The following is a 16,876-nucleotide window of genomic DNA, read 5'->3' on the forward strand; positions in this document are numbered from 1 at the left end:
GGACAAAACGTGCAAACATCCAACTTAAACTAATTTGATAATGAACTAACCAACATGCTGTACCGGCGTGTTCGCCCTGGTAAGCATCACGGCCGCTGAAATGTGGGTTTCCTTCGCTAAAACGATTTCGACAGACATCGGAGATTCGTGGAGCGAAGTGCTTAATTAGTAAATTACTTGTTTCATTAGTGTTATCGGCTTTTTAAGCACGGCGTATCATCTTGCGAAGCAATCGAGCATTTTCGTTGCTTCGATACCGCGGATTTTGCAACCGTGAATGTCGATGCCATCCCAAATCATCATACCCCATCAATAAGAATAACGCACTGTGCAACCTGTCCTGCAGTATTGCAAAATACTTGCTGTTCGAGTTGAATAAATAAATGTGCCCTATTTAATGCAGACGCGGGCATAGCGTGCACGTTTTAAAAGTGTTCTCCAGTTCTGATTCAATCTTCTATCCAGGTAGTAATTTTCTAGTAGGTCGCAAGAGTCACACTAGAACGTTCTGGAGCGTGTTACAGGAAATAGCCTAGTGTTAGAATCATCCACAGGAGCCCAGCTGCCCGTGCATTTATTAGCGCGTAAAAACTGATGGCATTGGGGATGGTGCCTTACCCTACAACATTTTCCTCAACTAACTCTAAACGTAAAGCTTGCAAAACTCGGTCAAGACTAAGCAGAAGAGGGCCAACAGTCGTTTATATAGCAGACGACAAATCCGCACGCGCATGTGTATGACGTCATAACCCCATCTACTTACGAGCAGAGTAGAGAAGAGTTGTTACCAGTATTACCTCTGGATATTTTATGACCCATTTCCGTAACTCCGGCCTACTGTGGCTATTTTTCGCCCGCTCAGAGTAGCTCCGCGTTGCCATATTTCAATAAGAAAACGCTTCCCTTGCCAGCAGGTCAGCACCTATTGCAATCATCTCCATCGTTCAAAAGCACGTGGCCTTCTGACGTGGAATCTGCGCTGTGCTCCTTGCACCTCCCGATCCGCGCGATTTCGGCGATGGGCATTTCAAAGCACGGGTGTTTCAGGATTATGTGAAAATGGCTTTCAACGAGGATCGTCTTCTCTTCTGCTATCTCGCTTTTGCCTAAACTCCCGTAAATAGAGATTTAATCTCTGAATTTTAGCTAATTAGTGATCTTGTTGTTAAATACTCTATTCGAGAGGATGTTCTTGTCGGCGTATAACTCGACTGCGCAAACGATATCCATGCTGCCTTCATAGCTTTCTTATCAAAACTCTGTAAAAGATATAAACAAAACAAAAACACCAGGTATATGCAAATTGCCACAAAAAGCGTGGCGGCCACTCTCTCCTCACATCAAAAGCTACAACTGTATCATTCGGCGCAATAGTTGTCGCAAAGCGTGTTATGTGGTGCACTTCTGTAATCAGAGCGTACAAATACACGTATAGCTGCCTGGAAGACTGTCAGAATGATGAATTTAAATAAACAGTGAATAAGAAAAGAAGGGTTATACAATCGTGCTACTGTTCTACTCAATGAGTACTGCACGTTCCCGGTTGTGCAGGCAATGAGACAACCGTCAGACACTTTGAAAACCCCTCGCCACTAACGGCAGTTTTCCTCCAGTTTGACTAAAAAGTAAGAAAATAAGGTCTTACGTGTCATTATTCACTTGCAGCCGGTCCCCTTTCTGGAAGCTCAGCTGATTCACGCCCCTTGCGTTGTAGGAGTACAATGCAACTGCAATTTCTGCTGAAAATAATGGAAAGGTAACTGAATTACATGCCGAGTTCCTTGGTGCAGTCCTCACAAGGGCGTCTCTCTTCCATATTTTTAACTGCATGAGTTGACCAATTCCCATAGCTCTCTGTTTCCTTCTACCATGAGAGTCCCGTACACATAGCTGTAACACAGCTTTTAGCGGTGGAAGGAGTTCGAACCCAATAATCTCCATTCTTCGCTATTCTTCGGTGATCACTGGTCACGGCAGCGAAAACCGCACGCGAGTTATGGAGTATATAGTCTCTGAGTTATCTGATACAATACATGGCAAGAGCAGATGCCGGATGTTGAGAGTATGCCTGAAGTCCCTTTCTGTATATTCCCGAAAACGACGTCGGGACCTCAGGAGACACGTGACCGGACTGCGCCAATGAGGACGAGCCTCCCGGTACAGCTTGCAGGCGTCCGTCTGCAAGGCGCGATCTCTTATTGTCTACTATTATGTCGGAATCTGAAAGCAATGTCGCGTCGCTTCCAGGCGATTTTGAAGAAGGCAGCGCCGATGAAGTGGTGGTAGAGGATGACCCGTATTCGACGGACCCGAAGACCGCTTCACCCTGCTCGTGTTAGAGGTGCGGTATTCGACAGGAGCCGCATGACGACAGTTTCAGGTACGTTTCATCATCGGATCGCACGTGTGCACGGTGGAACTTTCCACACACAGTTGTCCACTCGACAATGACCGGTGCCTCTGCGATCGCTAATGTCTTTGGGAAGCAGATGTATACCTTTGCTTCAGTTCTCTGAGCCTGATATCTATTCTGTGTGACAGCACAGGTGTAATGTGCGCAACCGAGCGCCCACTCTTCAACGACTTTTGCGTTCAGAGATGACTGCTGGTAGTCTACACGCCACAGTTTTGCCCGTACGACCACTTTATGCAACTTCTGGATCCGACGGACAACAGGTTCAGTGGTGCAGCAGTCTACCCTCGTTTGTCCGAACCGCAGTGCCCGACGGAAATGTCGCGATAGCGATTATCCGTATCCATAACGTCCGTATAAAAGGGGTTGAGTTATGTGCACGTAGTAATTTTGGTGCGCACCGGTACAGTCTTAAGGAGCTTTCGTGTTGTAACAACGGACTTCTAGTTCCTCGTGACCATAGTTACACCTGTGTACACGCTATACGTCGAGCAATATTGATGGTAGATATTTTATATTATTCGTCGGATAATTTAATGGTCAGGACGAAATACATATAGTATGTGTGCATGCAGTATTAATTTTCCTGTATTTTTTTTACACCGTTTTATCATTGGGAAGCTGCGTTTGGGGCTACCTTGGCCTCAGAAACTGTCGCAAAATTACGGGGTGCGTTGTACACCTAATCAGAGCACATTACCCGTAACAGTCATATAGATGATATTATGAGTAACATCAGTACATTTCAAGTGGGATTCTGCATGTCTACAGTGCAAAGTGTGATTGATATGGTTTTTGGTCTTGAATATGCATGTAATTTTTTTAACACTATTCAAAAGAATTTAGAGTTCCGCAATTGTCATGTCCTGTACATAGTAACTGTGCTAGCTTCGGAGTAAACTCAATGGTTATGAAGGTCCAGATGGAATGAATTTGAAGTAATGCTTTTGAAAAACGCTCGCAGAGCACAACCAAAAGTAGACAACTTCAACCAACGAACCTTATGGGAGTTCACGGCTGTCAATATCAGTTGACCTGGCGCTGTTGTGTTGTTTGAGTGCATTGGTATAGAACGGCCACAAGTGGAGACTTTGGTGCAATTCGTATTGCTTTTAATTTTTGTAATACTATGTTTCCTGAAAATATTTGATTACACTCAATCACGAGCTGGTTCTTGGGATTTCACTTATTAGAGTCAAATGAATCACCTGAACCATACTGAAGTGAAAAGTAACAATGCATATACAAGGTGTCCCAGAAAACGTGTAACTGAATTCGAATAAAAAAAACTGCGTCACATCGAATTATGCGGTCAACGGCATTTGATCTTCCTGGGCTTTTGTCACCTTCTGATGTGCATGTCATGTAACCTAAGCTAAGCTTAATTATGTAAATTTTTGCAAAATGAACTCGGAAATTTGCCAAGTAAATGTCACTTTTTACCCCACCAACATGAAGAGCGTGCCGAATTCACTCAAATTCATTATAATTGACTGTGGTATTCAGGATCTATCATATCGGGAAAAATAGCCCAACATCATGCTTCTCAGGGCACTTCAGTAGAACGCGCGATGACTTTTTGAGCGCAATCGCTGTCAGTCCGACGAAAGGAGTTTGGAAACCCAGCCCACAGAGTGATAGTAGAAAAAGTGACAGCTCCTCAAATTGGGAGAGGGAAGGTATGGTACCAGTCGAAGCCGGACGCGATAAGCTATGTCTGTGTTATCTCTTTCTACAATGCCGTTGTGCGCAAGGTTTCCGACGTCCTTTCTTCAGACTCGCAATGATTTCGCTGAAAAAGTCGTCGCGCGCTATCCTCTGCGAGCTCCACAGAGCGTGATTTTCGGCTTTTTTTTTCCGATACGATACCTCCTCAATATTCCTGTCAATTATCATTAATTTGAGTAAATTCGGCATGCTCTTCACATTGGTAGGCAGATGCGCCGCTAGGCAATTTTTCAGGGAAAGGCAAATCTTGGACCCGGGCACCACTGCACAGTTCCCCCGGGGAAGGGGTGTCGCTCTACAGCCCTGCGCAATAACTCCAGTGCCATCAGTGACGTCCGTCATTAGAACGTTCCCGCTACTGTCTGTGCCTCCCGCAACTTGTTGGTGCCTGAGATGTTGCTATTCGTTGAATTTCCACACGGCCCGAGAGCCGAGGCTTTTAGTTATCATTTTTAAAGATGCTGATTCATTCACCTCAGTCAGCAGGGCCCTGGCAAAGTCATGAAAAAAAAAAAAGTCTGAGCCCATGTCTGAGGCAAGTGCCCCCCTTGCCCCTCCCTCAATGGCGCCCATGTTGGTAGGGTAAAAAAGTGACCTTACTTGGCAAATTTCCGAGTTCAGTTCGCAATAATTTACATAATTAAACGTAGGTTACATGACATGCACATCAGGAGGTGGTAAAATCCTTGTAAGAACAAATGCCATTGACCGCATGATTCAATGTATGTGGCGTAGTTTATTTTATTAAAATTCCATGACACGTTTTCTGGGACACCCTGTCTACACCACAGTTATGCCTGTGTACCTGAAAGCTTTCTATGACACTGTGGGTTTCGTGACAGAATATAGAGGGAGTCTTTTTTTACGCAATACAGATTTTTCATTAAAAACTATAAGGGCTATAGACATGCTGTTTCCGCTTCCATCGTCTCTGGGCCGGCGGACGTTCTTGGACATATGTTGCTCAACCGTCAAATGACTAATTGCCTAAAAATCGTTAATTAACTTTTTAATTATAAAAGCTACGATGTTGTCCCAATGAGAACATCTATTCCTTTCGGTGAACTGATATCGTAGCCGTTTTCAGAACAAAAATCCGTTCGGTAGATCGTCCGCAAAAAATTCGTGAAGGAACACCCTTTTTTTTATTTATTTTTCTTCATTTCGCATCTTCGCAGACGCGTCTTTTCTTCATCCCCAATGTGAGATGGTGAAGGAGCCTCATGCGTCGAAGATGAGCTTTAGCTTGCGGAAACAAAACTAAAACACATGTATCGGGCGACGCCATCGGAACTGCCTTTATCTTGGGTTACATTTTCTGTTAATCTTTTTCCAGGACGCAAGGGGCGACAGTGTGCTCTTTCCCCCTCTTACATTGGAGGTGAAGGAAAGACGGGTCTCTGAAGATGCGCAATGAACAAAATGAAGAAAAAAATGGTGTTCCTTCACGAGTTTTTTTAAGGACGATCTACTCAACGGATTTTTCTTCTGAAAACGGCTACGATATCAGGTCACCGAAGGGAACAGGTGTTCTCATTTGGGACAACTTCGTAGCTTTTATAATTAAAACGTTAATTAATGATTTTTAGGTAATTAGTCATTTGACGGTCGAGCAACACATGGTCAAGAATGTCCGCCGGCCCAGAGATGATAGAAGTGAAAACAGCATGTCTATAGCCCTTATAGTTTTTTCGATAAAAAATTTGTATCGCCTAAAAAACCACACACCGTGTATAATGCTGACGTGCACTGGATACAAGTTAAAAAAATGTTAAGCACAACGTTATTGCATGGTGGCAGTAGTTCTTATTCCTCTCCTTGTTTCTTCCTTCAGGTACGCAACACTTCGGCAGCTGTAAGCAGAACTGCTTGCAAGACCTACGCCAATGTGCGCACTGGGAACACAAGATAGCTGTCACCCTAATGCCAACACATATGTAAGTACAGATTCCGACGAATGTTCACAGAACACGGGGTTGACGTTTCCCTGGTCCTACCAGCGAACAGGGGTGGATGGAATTACAAACAGCTAGCTGGGTAGGCAAGGCCCCTCTTGTGAGTGTGTCAGCTTGTGAGTGCTCAGCTTAGCGGCTAGGGTGGAACACCGCAGAAGAAATAAGCCAAACCCATGTTCTGTCGGAACTTTTGTCGGAATATGTAGATCCATGTTGGGTTTGGCGGTGAAGATGGAACATTTTACTAATCTTATGGGCTACTCTGTTGTTCATTGTGTAATCACCTGGTGTGCAACACCAATGAAGGGCCTACAGTCCTATAACTACACTTCACAATTCTATGGCTACTCTTCTAGGAAGCCTGCCCCAATACCACACAAAGCTGTAGAAATCAAATCTCAAATCTTGGCCTAGCAAGCAAAATGGGTTGATGAAGAAGCAACGTTTGTCTCTATGTAAAGCAATGGATGGCTTTGAGAAGGGCCTTTTTTGTTATTTGTCTTCTTTGTCATGCTTCTGAAGGCTCAAAGGGTCAGCAGACGAAATGGCCACAGCCACAATTTTCACTTCCGGGACCTAGGAAGAAAAGTGCCGTATGCAATTGAATGACCAGCCGAGATAGCAAGCAGGAGGCAAGTAGCTTGTCCACTGCTCACACACCTCGCCTGTAGTGCTTTTCCACACCTTGTGCCAAAGTTGGTCTTTCGGCATACTACTACTACTACATATGTTGTGAACGTGGTGGTTCAGTCTCCACAGCCGCAGGCTCCTTTCAGTGTCCTTGTATGCGAGACACCACCTTGCCAATAAGGTCTGATGGATAGTTAAAAAAATATATATTGAAAACGTGATTTTGCCTCAAAACTGTGTGCCACTTTTGGGGCACAGTATAGTGGCAACTAATAGCTAATGACGTCAAATTTGTGAATCAACTTCTCCCTCAGTGGCTTTTGTGCAAAAGCGAGATAGCAGAATGGAAGTGGAGCGATCTCCTCCCACTCTCCCAAGTTATTGAAAGAAAGAGTGAAAGACCATGTGGTCTGAGGTGTCCGAGCGACAACGGATTCCTGACGTCATCTTACAGATTTTTAAGATACGTAGGTTGGCTTTCAACCAGGATTGTCTCCTTTCGTGCATTCTCATTGTTACCTGAAAGCTTCCTAAGTGAAAAGTTGATTATTAATTGATTAATTATTATTATTGAAAAGTAATTGGTGATAATTAGTGACTCGATCGAACTTTGGAATAGCCTCCCTGGGGAGCTATTATCGTCAAAAGTAATCGAGGTCGATTACTTTACGTCACGAACTGTTGGGCAGAGCTACCAGAACACGCTCCACCCATAGACTCCACCCATAGACTCCGCCCTTATTTATCCGTAGCCGGTATCCCTAGCCGTCGTCCAGCGGTGTCTCTAGCGCATGAACAGTAGGAAGGTCGCGCTTTCCTACAACCTGGGGGCGCTATGTGGTATACTGAAATAAACGACAGGGGGAAAAGGAGGGAAAAGCGTGGCGCATAGGTGTAAACGTGTATTACAATGAATGTGATGCGGTGATATTCTGTTCACTGTGGAATAACCTTCTTGTGCATAGATTGCGCACATATCGCACGTCGGCACAAATTTCTCTTTCACGATACAACCTACAACCTTCCGCTTCCGGCGAGAACAAGCAGAAGGGCGGCCTCGCTGTGATATGGGCACTCCGATCAAGCGCGAAGATTGCAGGATCAAGGGCTCGACTATTGGTTGAGGACGCGTGGCATTCACCTCTGTTCTTCACGCCTTCTTCGCGTAACGACCAATGATAGGCAAGACACGAAGTCATCGAGGTCGAATACTTTTGACGAGAATAACTCCCCTGGTGCCATCGTTAGCATAGCCGACATTGCCTCGTTCCAAAGCGCCGTTTCTGAATACATAAAATCATCCAGCATACCCTAAGTCTCGACGTTTCCTTCTGTTCTACTCATTTGTATACCTGTTTTCCTTCACCATCCCAGTCGCTATCCACGAGATCACTCTGTTTGTTTCTTTTCGTAATACTTTTTTGCTGAGCAGTTTTATATTATCCGATTCTATTCGCTCATTTTTCTATGTGTTGAGTTCCGTTCTTGGTTTCATTCATTATATGTACTTGCTTCACAGTATTATTTATTTTCTCTTTCATTCTATTTATTAATGGATGTTGTTGTTCAGTTATCTCTGTACCCCTTATGTAAGGCACTCGGGCCTCTAATGGTCTTATTCAATGAAATGAAATGTGTAACGAATAATCAACAAAACGCTCTAATTGCAAACTTCACAGTGTCGACAAATAAAAAAGATTCAGATATGCTGAGTTGCGCTGCTGTTCAAGTGGAGGCCGCCTCTGTGAGATTGTTTGGCTGACCTTTATTGTAGCTGTGACCCTGCACCACGTTATAGCATCTTTCTGAACTGTGAACAAATTTTCTGCGTCAAAAACATCTACCAACGATTTGAAACCATAGTGAATGTCACTAAAGCAAGACAGGATTAGCAGAACTCTGCTTTACTGTAGACCAGTAATTGCATCCAAATAACATGCACAAACATTTCTTCCCTGTGTAACATGAAGCAAAAAAAAAGGCATATTTTCAGACATTATTACTAAGCGCGGTAGTTGGAGCAGCAGTTTTTTCCTGTGCACCATTTCTCTGTGAAGCTTATATGGCACCGAAGTGTACAGGAAGCCACTATCCCACCAGTCACTATCTGGTATAGAAGCAAATATTTGGGGGGCAGCCCATCCTGGATGAGTGCCTGAAAAACTAAATGAACACATCATTTCGTAGCACGCTATCAAATACATAATGGCTATTAATAATCTCACACTGCATCGGAGAAAATACATATGTAATGTATGGTTTCCGGAGGGAAGATGAACTGTCTCTTAATACTCAACTCTTGAAAAAACACCACTTGTTGTGTACATACCCTCTTCTGGTAACGTTGTTGGGCCATGTGTGGGGGGCCAGGGCATGCACTGATACCATTTCTCCTCCTTCTATAATGCAAGCTTATGATATCACCTTTATCAGCAGGAAAACAGCTAGATAAGCATGTTGTGTGCATACCATCTTGTGGTAATGTCGTTGGTGCATGTTCCTGCGACACAGGATGGGCACTAGTACCACTTGTAGACGGTACTCCTCCTGCTTCTATTATACAAGCATATGATAATACCTCTATCAGGAGGCTGCACAAGACCTAAGAGTCTGAATGAATGTGGTGCGAGACATGAGATATCTTTCCTCATCAGTGGAAACATCATCGCCATACATATTACAAAACTGCATTACTATTACTACAAATACTAGAGAGACTACTAATGCTAATACCCTGCTAGCAGACAACTACTAGCACACTACCAATGCAGAGAGATTATGTTGAATACACCACTTGGAGCTGGCTCCATTAAGCTGCTTGACTGAGCCTGTAATAGAAATAGAGTATCTTATATAGAGAAATACATATGAAATGACGGCTATTTGCACTGCTAAGCGTTATTCGAAAGAAGCACTAGAAGCAGAAACTTTACATCCGCCATATGTGAGAGACTTATAGTTCACCTTCAATAAGCTCCAGCAAACAGCGAAGGGGACGACATCCTGCACCTTCTAAACTATACTCAGCAGATTCTGAAGATGCTTACGGAGACAGACTGAAGGAGTTACAAGGGCCACCGAGAGAGCAGACAACGTTTAGTGAATCTCGCTTTGGTTTTGCCGTCGATGTTCTGCTGTGTGCACTTTTGCCAGCCAATAAAATTGCCGGATAATTCTGGTTGGAAAGAACCACGACGGGCTACTGCACACGATACCGCTATATTTTCTTTTGTTGCGTTCCATTCGAAGCGAACTGAAAGCTAAAGCTTACCTCGCCCAGGGCATGTCCTGGCATTCCACTTGTTACAGGAACGTCGTATGTAGACGTAGGCATAGCATCAAGCCGCCTTAGTTTTGGAGCGGGCCCGTTGCGAAGTTGCATAATGTCCGTCTCCAGATAAGCTTCATGACCGAAGTGTGAGGAAGAGATGCGCGGAACACGACGGCCTTTCCCCATAGCAGGATACCTGCTGGCGATTGCTGCCTCCCATTTTCGTTTTGCGTCATTGTCCGTCGGCCACCGAAGTTAGTTCCGGGTTGGCCGCGGGCGAATTCATGTAGCCAGCAGCATAACATCGCGTTCTTGTACTTGTCGACATGATAGAATCTCCCTAGCTAGAAAGTATCACAACAAAACTCTTCCAATATGGACGGATGTCACGAAGTCGAAGCAGACAGTCTCGGGGACAATCGTCGGCGGAGCAACTCAAGGGCCGACTGCTCTGATTCGTCCGTCGCGTCATTGTCCGAACCACGTCACAATGATGTCCTTGTTGCTGGAGCTCTCGCGGCCGTAGAAGCTACGCTAACTTTCAAATATGTTTATGAAATAACTAGCAGTTATCGCGAGAGAAAATTGGCCAAATAGCTTATCGGAGGATGAAAACTGTTATCGAAATTCTGTCGAAAGTCTGTTGAGCTCCTGCTGCGTGCAACCGTATTAATTTTTTATTTAACCTGTGTTGAAAAGCAGTATGTGGCTGTCACTTAGAAATTCTGTCGAAATTATTCAAATTTCTCAGCTCCTGTTGTGTGAAAGTGTATGGATTATTTATTACACCTGCATTGAAAAACAACACGTGGCCATAGAATACAGTAGTATTAAATATCCGTTTATAACCCCTCTTGTAGTTGCACCAATTTGCCCACTGAATTAAAAGCAGACGATGGAATCTATCATCGTTTTGAAATGCGAACCTATGTTTCTCTTTGGCAGATGTGTTTTCTCTTCAGCGCTGCTACGCGAGTGTATAGTACCGCACAGATTCGCGATACAGTGATGCCTTACCTTCTATAGTTTGTTGGAACTTACACTGAGAGACAAAAGTCGACGACCGATACGACAATGAAAAGTAAATAAAAAGCTTCGAGGGTCGTAAAAGCAGCCCGCTCCTGCATACGAGTTGTAGGAGCACCTCTATCATCTATGGCCAAAGTATATCCACAGGTGAGCGCTCAGAAACTGACACTGCCTTTCATGGAACTGCCCTATAACATTATACTACGCTACTCCACCCAGGGATTTTCCGAAACCCCCAGGGGAGGGGGATCCACTCCCCCTGCGGCTTTCAACCTCCCTAATATTTCTGAGAATGCCCAATTCAAAAACCCATAGACATGTATCCATAAAGATATAGTCCCCCCCCTCCCCCTTGGGAGCTCGGTACCCCAGAGGTCGATTTCTGAGAAGACTACTGGCTTCATCAAAGAGTGTTGGGAGGTCAGGCATTATAAGAGGCTCACCACTCGGGCTGCTTTGCGGCTGAGCGGGCGCTTCGTCGGCGGTGCCGTCGGAATTTCTCACAGGATTGGCGCTGTATGTGTTTCCCAACAGTTTCGTCTGGTCGACGGATTTTCCTTGCACTTTTGTTTTTCCCAGTAGGTGCTTGTCACTGCGCTTAGTGCTGTGGATGTTGCCCATCGCGGCTGAAAGAAATTGCGGTCGTTTGATTGTTTAATCTTTGTAGGCGCTGCTAAATACGCTACAAGAGAACGACGAGGACTCTCTGAATATGTACATAGACTGTCTTTTACTGTAACTTATATATCGTTGAGACACAAATGACGATCTAGTTGTTGTTAGTGCCCGGAACGAAACAAACGACAGGAACGAAACATTATATTTAGGAACGAAGCAAAAAAACGGTGTTTTCGGCGCCTATAAAAGGCGCCCAAACTGGCATTATAGGCACTATAAATTTCCATGCATTTTCAGGTTTTCGGGGCATTTTCATATGTAGCTCTGAACGCGCAAACCCGAAGTGCATAAATCAGTTTTATTTGCAAGAACAATACCGTAAATGGGAGTTATGACTGTTATCCTAATGTTCTTGCTGCACAAATTGTAAAACGTATTCATCATACCATAGTAACAAGGCTTTTAGCTATTGCCACCGGTACCACGACACTTCTCAGAAGAACTTGTTGCGGGCAGCATACAGGCGATATGGGAGATGGGCTTCGAGCAATGGAAGCTCTAGTGTAATGATAAAATTTCTTAGCCCTCGCACTTTTTATGCTTCTACTTCTAAATTTCGTTTTCAGCATTGCCACAATGCCCGCAATAGTAGCAAATATTAGCCCATAATAGTAGCCACTTGTACACTACACGACAAGAATAACATCCACAAGTGCAAATATCACTGACCTTGGTTTGACAACTGCACCTGAACTTGTCACTAAATTATCTTGCATAGGTGGGATTAGCGATCATTCTGTCATTCATTTCTTTATTGACATTCCGATACTGACGCGCGTGACAAAGAAGAAGCCGATCAGGAATTACAATAGAGTTAACTTCACAGATATTGACGATGAGCTCAGTTGTTTTTGGACACATTTGTCACGGATTTCGTTTCTCGTTCTCTAGAAAACTGGTCTTTATTCAAAGCCAAAGTGCTGGAACTGTTCGACAAATACATTCCTCTGGTATACATACATTCTAACTCAAGGCTTCCGTGGTATAGCAGACATATTCAACGACTATGCAACGAGAAGAAGCGACTTTTCAGAGCGGCTAAATCATCCCAATGTGCAATCAAATGGAGTAAATACCATGAAGCTGCCTCCCAGTACAAAGATGCCATCAAGGAAGCTGAGACCCATTTTTTTGCCCTTTTCACTTCCAGACATGCTTAAAAATAATCAGAAACAGTTCTGAAATACAGTGAATAGCCATCAGAATTGCAACTCCTACATAACACTAACCGACGCATCTGAGGAGAACATTCCTCCTCATGAATGTGCCGAGGTGTTTAAAAATGTGTTTTCCGATGTATTTTCTCGCACCGCAATAGCCAACATACCCCACATTCCTGCTTCGAATTACGTTGTTATGGATCCCATTACCATTGACCCCTTCGGGGCTAAAAAGTCATCGAGTCATTAAAACTGTCATCAAGTTCCGGTGCAGACGGTATCAATTCAAAGTTCCTAAAAATACTTCTTGTAACTCTTCATTAATTTTGTCTATGATCTTCAAACAGTCATTAGACGAGGGTTGTCTACCGAGGGATTGGAAAACCGGAAAGTTCGTTCCCTTTCACAAATCCGGCGACAAACATTCTCCAGCTAACCATTGTCCAATATCTCTCACCAGCATCTCATGCAAGGTTCTTGAGCACGTCATATATTCCCACTTGGTACAGTTCCTTGAATCTAATTCCTTTTTTTCATCACAGTCAGCACGGATTTCGGAAATTATTCCCCTGCGAAACACAACTGGTATCTTTCATACGTCACTTGAGCCTTGCTCTTGACAAGAGGTCCCAGACCGACTGCATATTTCTTGACTTCTCGAAGGCATTTGATAAGATATCTCATCGTCTCCTCCTCCATAAACACAGTGCACTCAATATTGATACTAACGTACTATCATGGCATCATTGTTTCCTTTCTGATCGTAGTCAGTCCGTAACTGTTAACGACATTGATTCTGGTCTTGCCCCGGTTTTATCAGGTGTGCCTCAGGGCTCCGTGCTTGGTCCTCTCCTTTTCCTAATCTACATTAACGACTTGCCGCAATGTGGCGATGAAACTCCCCACTCTCCAAGGTCGAAAATAAAGTTGTTGTTGATGTTGTTGCCGCAATGTATTTCTTCATCGTCTATTTGCCTATTCGCTGATAATTGTGTTGTATACAAAGAAATCTTACAGGAATCTGATGCCCAGCTTCTTCAGTCTGATCTTAATAACGTACTAACATGATGCCACACCTGGGGCATGGAGCTCAATATTAACAAATGTAAACACATGAGAATAACACGAACCCGTGGATACTGCCAGCCATACACTCTTGATAATACGACGCTAGAATCTGTTCTTTCCTATAAATACCTAGGAGTTTTTATCTCACCAGACTCGTCTTGGAAAACTCATATTGAGCATATTACCACCAACGCTAACCGTACTTTGGGATATATTAGACGCACCTTTCACCAGGCACCTCAGCATCCCAAATTAGCCCTGTGCACGTCCATTGTTCGCCCGAAGCATGAGTATGCAGTTTTGGTCTGGGACCCGAGTTCAGCAGTTCTTGTTCAGACCATTGAAACCATTCAGAACAGGGCTGCCCGTTTGATCTTCGGCAACTACCAACGTACAGCCTGTGTAACTTCTATGAAACGTAACTTGCAAGTTACTAACCTAGTTTTGCGATGAAAAATTTTCCGTCTGTGCCGGTTCCACAAAATATATTATATATATTCATATATATTTATATATATATATATATATATATTTATATATATATATATTTATATATATTCATTATATTAATATATTATCATAACGATAACTTGCGATCTCGCTTTATATTTCCACCTACATACATATCAAATCGTGCTGACCTTCGTCAAAAGTACACATTCCATCTTATTCAACCAGATCCCATGCTGAGTCCTTTTTCTACCGCACCGGCCATCGACTGGAATCACCTCCCCCGGTTCACTGACATCAATTTCGCCCATCGCTTAGTTCAAAAGTGTCATTAGTGGTTATGTAACATTGTAATCAAGATTGTTATTCTTATACTTTGGATTGAGCTTTTTCTACTCTGTGTAACCCATTTATTTTAACCACCACTCCCCTCTGTAACGCTAACGCCCTGGGGGTATTTAAATAAATAAATAAATAAATAAATAAATATGAGGGATCAAGTCTGCTCACACTGGACGCGGCGTCACTTTCGCTCGTGTACCTATATGGCCCTAACTGCCCGCGAGGAAGGCATCTTGCTGCGGTAGTTTTTGTATGGCTTCTCTTGAACGTGCCCGTGAAGTGGTTTGGATTTCACTGCAGTGCTCTCCGACAGCACGTGATTCGAAGATTGTTACATGTAAAGTGCCAAATACCTCTGATATTTAATCTCGTCACGATTAAGTAGCGAAAAGAATAAATTGGTTGGAAGATACCTCTTGTTTCTTTCGTTTGTGTGTGCGTCGCTGCTTTCCAATAAAAGCAATCCACCAAGTGTTTCCACACGACTCACCCTTGTTACCCCAATCATGAAGGCGAGCTGCCAGTGAGCTCCTAGTGAAGGCGAGCTGCCAGCCTTGACAATCTTTCAGTCACGTGTTGTTGGAAAACACCACAGTGAATCCAACCCACTTCGTGAGCATGTGCATTCAAGAGAAGCAATACCGAGACTACCGCAGTGTGTCGCTAACAGCACATTCATCCACCCCTCCTAAGCACTGAACTCGCCGAACTTTGACCGCTTCCGCTAGGTGTCGCACCGGCCGGAGAATTCTTCCTGCGTTCTAATCGCCGCATATAAGAGTCGCTTATCCTACGAGGAAAGATGGTGGAAGCGTTGCAATTCCTGCTCGTTGAACGACCGCAGTATTTCTTTTCCCGCTGAAACTTTCAGGCACACCATGGGTGGATCGGTGCGTTTTGTTCACGATACCTCAGGCACTTCGGCCGTCCACCTTTGACCGTAGCCTTTGTCGAACACGCCACGATCCAGGGGCGGATCCAGACCCTCAGTTGGGGGGGGGGGGCGGTTTCTTTGTCGAAGCGAGTAGTATGGGAGGGGGAGAGGGAGATATAATGTGTGAACTGACGTTTTTTTGGTGGGGCGAGCGCCCCCCCCCCCCCTTGGATCCGCCACTGCCACGGTATAACGCGAACCTCACTGGTCCCCTACTTTATACTTGCTCACGCGCGAGCTTGTCGTCTTACGATCCAATCTGTGCAACAAGGCGACTTCATTCCCAGCGTTCACGGTTTTTTGCTTTTCGCCCGTGACAGAATGAACCGACTCATTATACCCGGTGCGTTAATATAATTGAACTTGCCCGAACAAGTGAAATGTGTGACTATTCTTTCTCTGATTGTCCTTTGCAGTCATCCACAGGAGGCCGCTTTCATACCATTCTCTGTTATGTAGTGGTTTAATAATGGCTGAAAATACTGACGAATAGGAGAACCCCAAAGTTGGGTTCCACGATCGGTGAGGATATTTTTCGGAATTCCATGATGGAAAACTCGTTGGCAAAACCGACGATAAAACTTGAGACATGGAACAGAAGAAGACAACACGACACGTTCTCCTTTGTGCTCTCCGTTTCTTTTGAGAGTCAACGCAGGCCACCCAAAGAGCAGTGCGTCAATGTCTTCGGATTGCTGGAACGGATTTCTACCACAGGGGAATTCTCAAGCTTCCAGAACTGTGGGACAAATGTGCACAAAGAAGTGGCGATTATGTGGAAAAAATATAGGAGGCACTGTAGATTAAAATGATGCCTTTTGTTTGCCACCAATAAAGAATGATGTTTTCTAAAAAAAGGATTGCTTATTACTTTCAGTTATTGGATATTCAGTACAACCCTCGTAATTCAGGGTGTCTCAGTATATGCTGTGTAAGCATTTTCTTGCCGCACATGGACACCCCACAGGTGAGAGTTCGAGTGGGGTGCTCGAACTGCATGCACATCGTGTTCGAGCGAATAAGTTGACGAGACAGTGAAGCAGCATGTTACGCAACTTTATTTTCATCAAGTGGTGTTATACCTTGTAGCACGATTGGTGATGTTCTCCAGGACTCTTATTTCCTTCTGACATATTTATTGAATATCACGTAGTGATTGCTCCCTGTAAGCAGACAGATACTCGTCCAAGACTTCACGTATGAGATCCTTCAACTTCT

The 16,876-nt window shown here is 44.1% G+C and overlaps 1 protein-coding gene across 8 annotated transcripts in view; it reads right to left on the reverse strand.

The window, feature by feature from the left end:
* LOC135388471 (tyrosine-protein kinase SRK2-like) overlaps positions 1-16,876 on the reverse strand; it is a 509,896-nt gene that overhangs the window by 161,572 nt on the left and 331,448 nt on the right. For 6 of the 8 annotated variants that reach the window (XR_010421395.1, XM_064618049.1, XM_064618050.1 and 3 more), the window contains 2 exons: positions 11,470-11,652; positions 1,646-1,739 (listed from right to left, as the gene is read on the reverse strand). Coding sequence is in view for 7 of the 8 variants with exons in the window: in XM_064618049.1 (XP_064474119.1) it covers positions 1,646-1,739; positions 11,470-11,647 (272 nt within the window). In the remaining variant the exon portion in view is untranslated. Of the gene's footprint in view, positions 1-1,645; positions 1,740-9,055; positions 9,126-9,195; positions 9,555-11,469; positions 11,653-16,876 lie in introns of those variants that run through there. The other 2 variants (XM_064618052.1, XM_064618051.1) reach the window with 2 other exon arrangements.

This window comes from Ornithodoros turicata, chromosome 3 (genome assembly GCF_037126465.1).
Source record: "Ornithodoros turicata isolate Travis chromosome 3, ASM3712646v1, whole genome shotgun sequence".
In the NCBI taxonomy this organism is placed as follows: Eukaryota; Metazoa; Arthropoda; class Arachnida; order Ixodida; family Argasidae; genus Ornithodoros; species Ornithodoros turicata.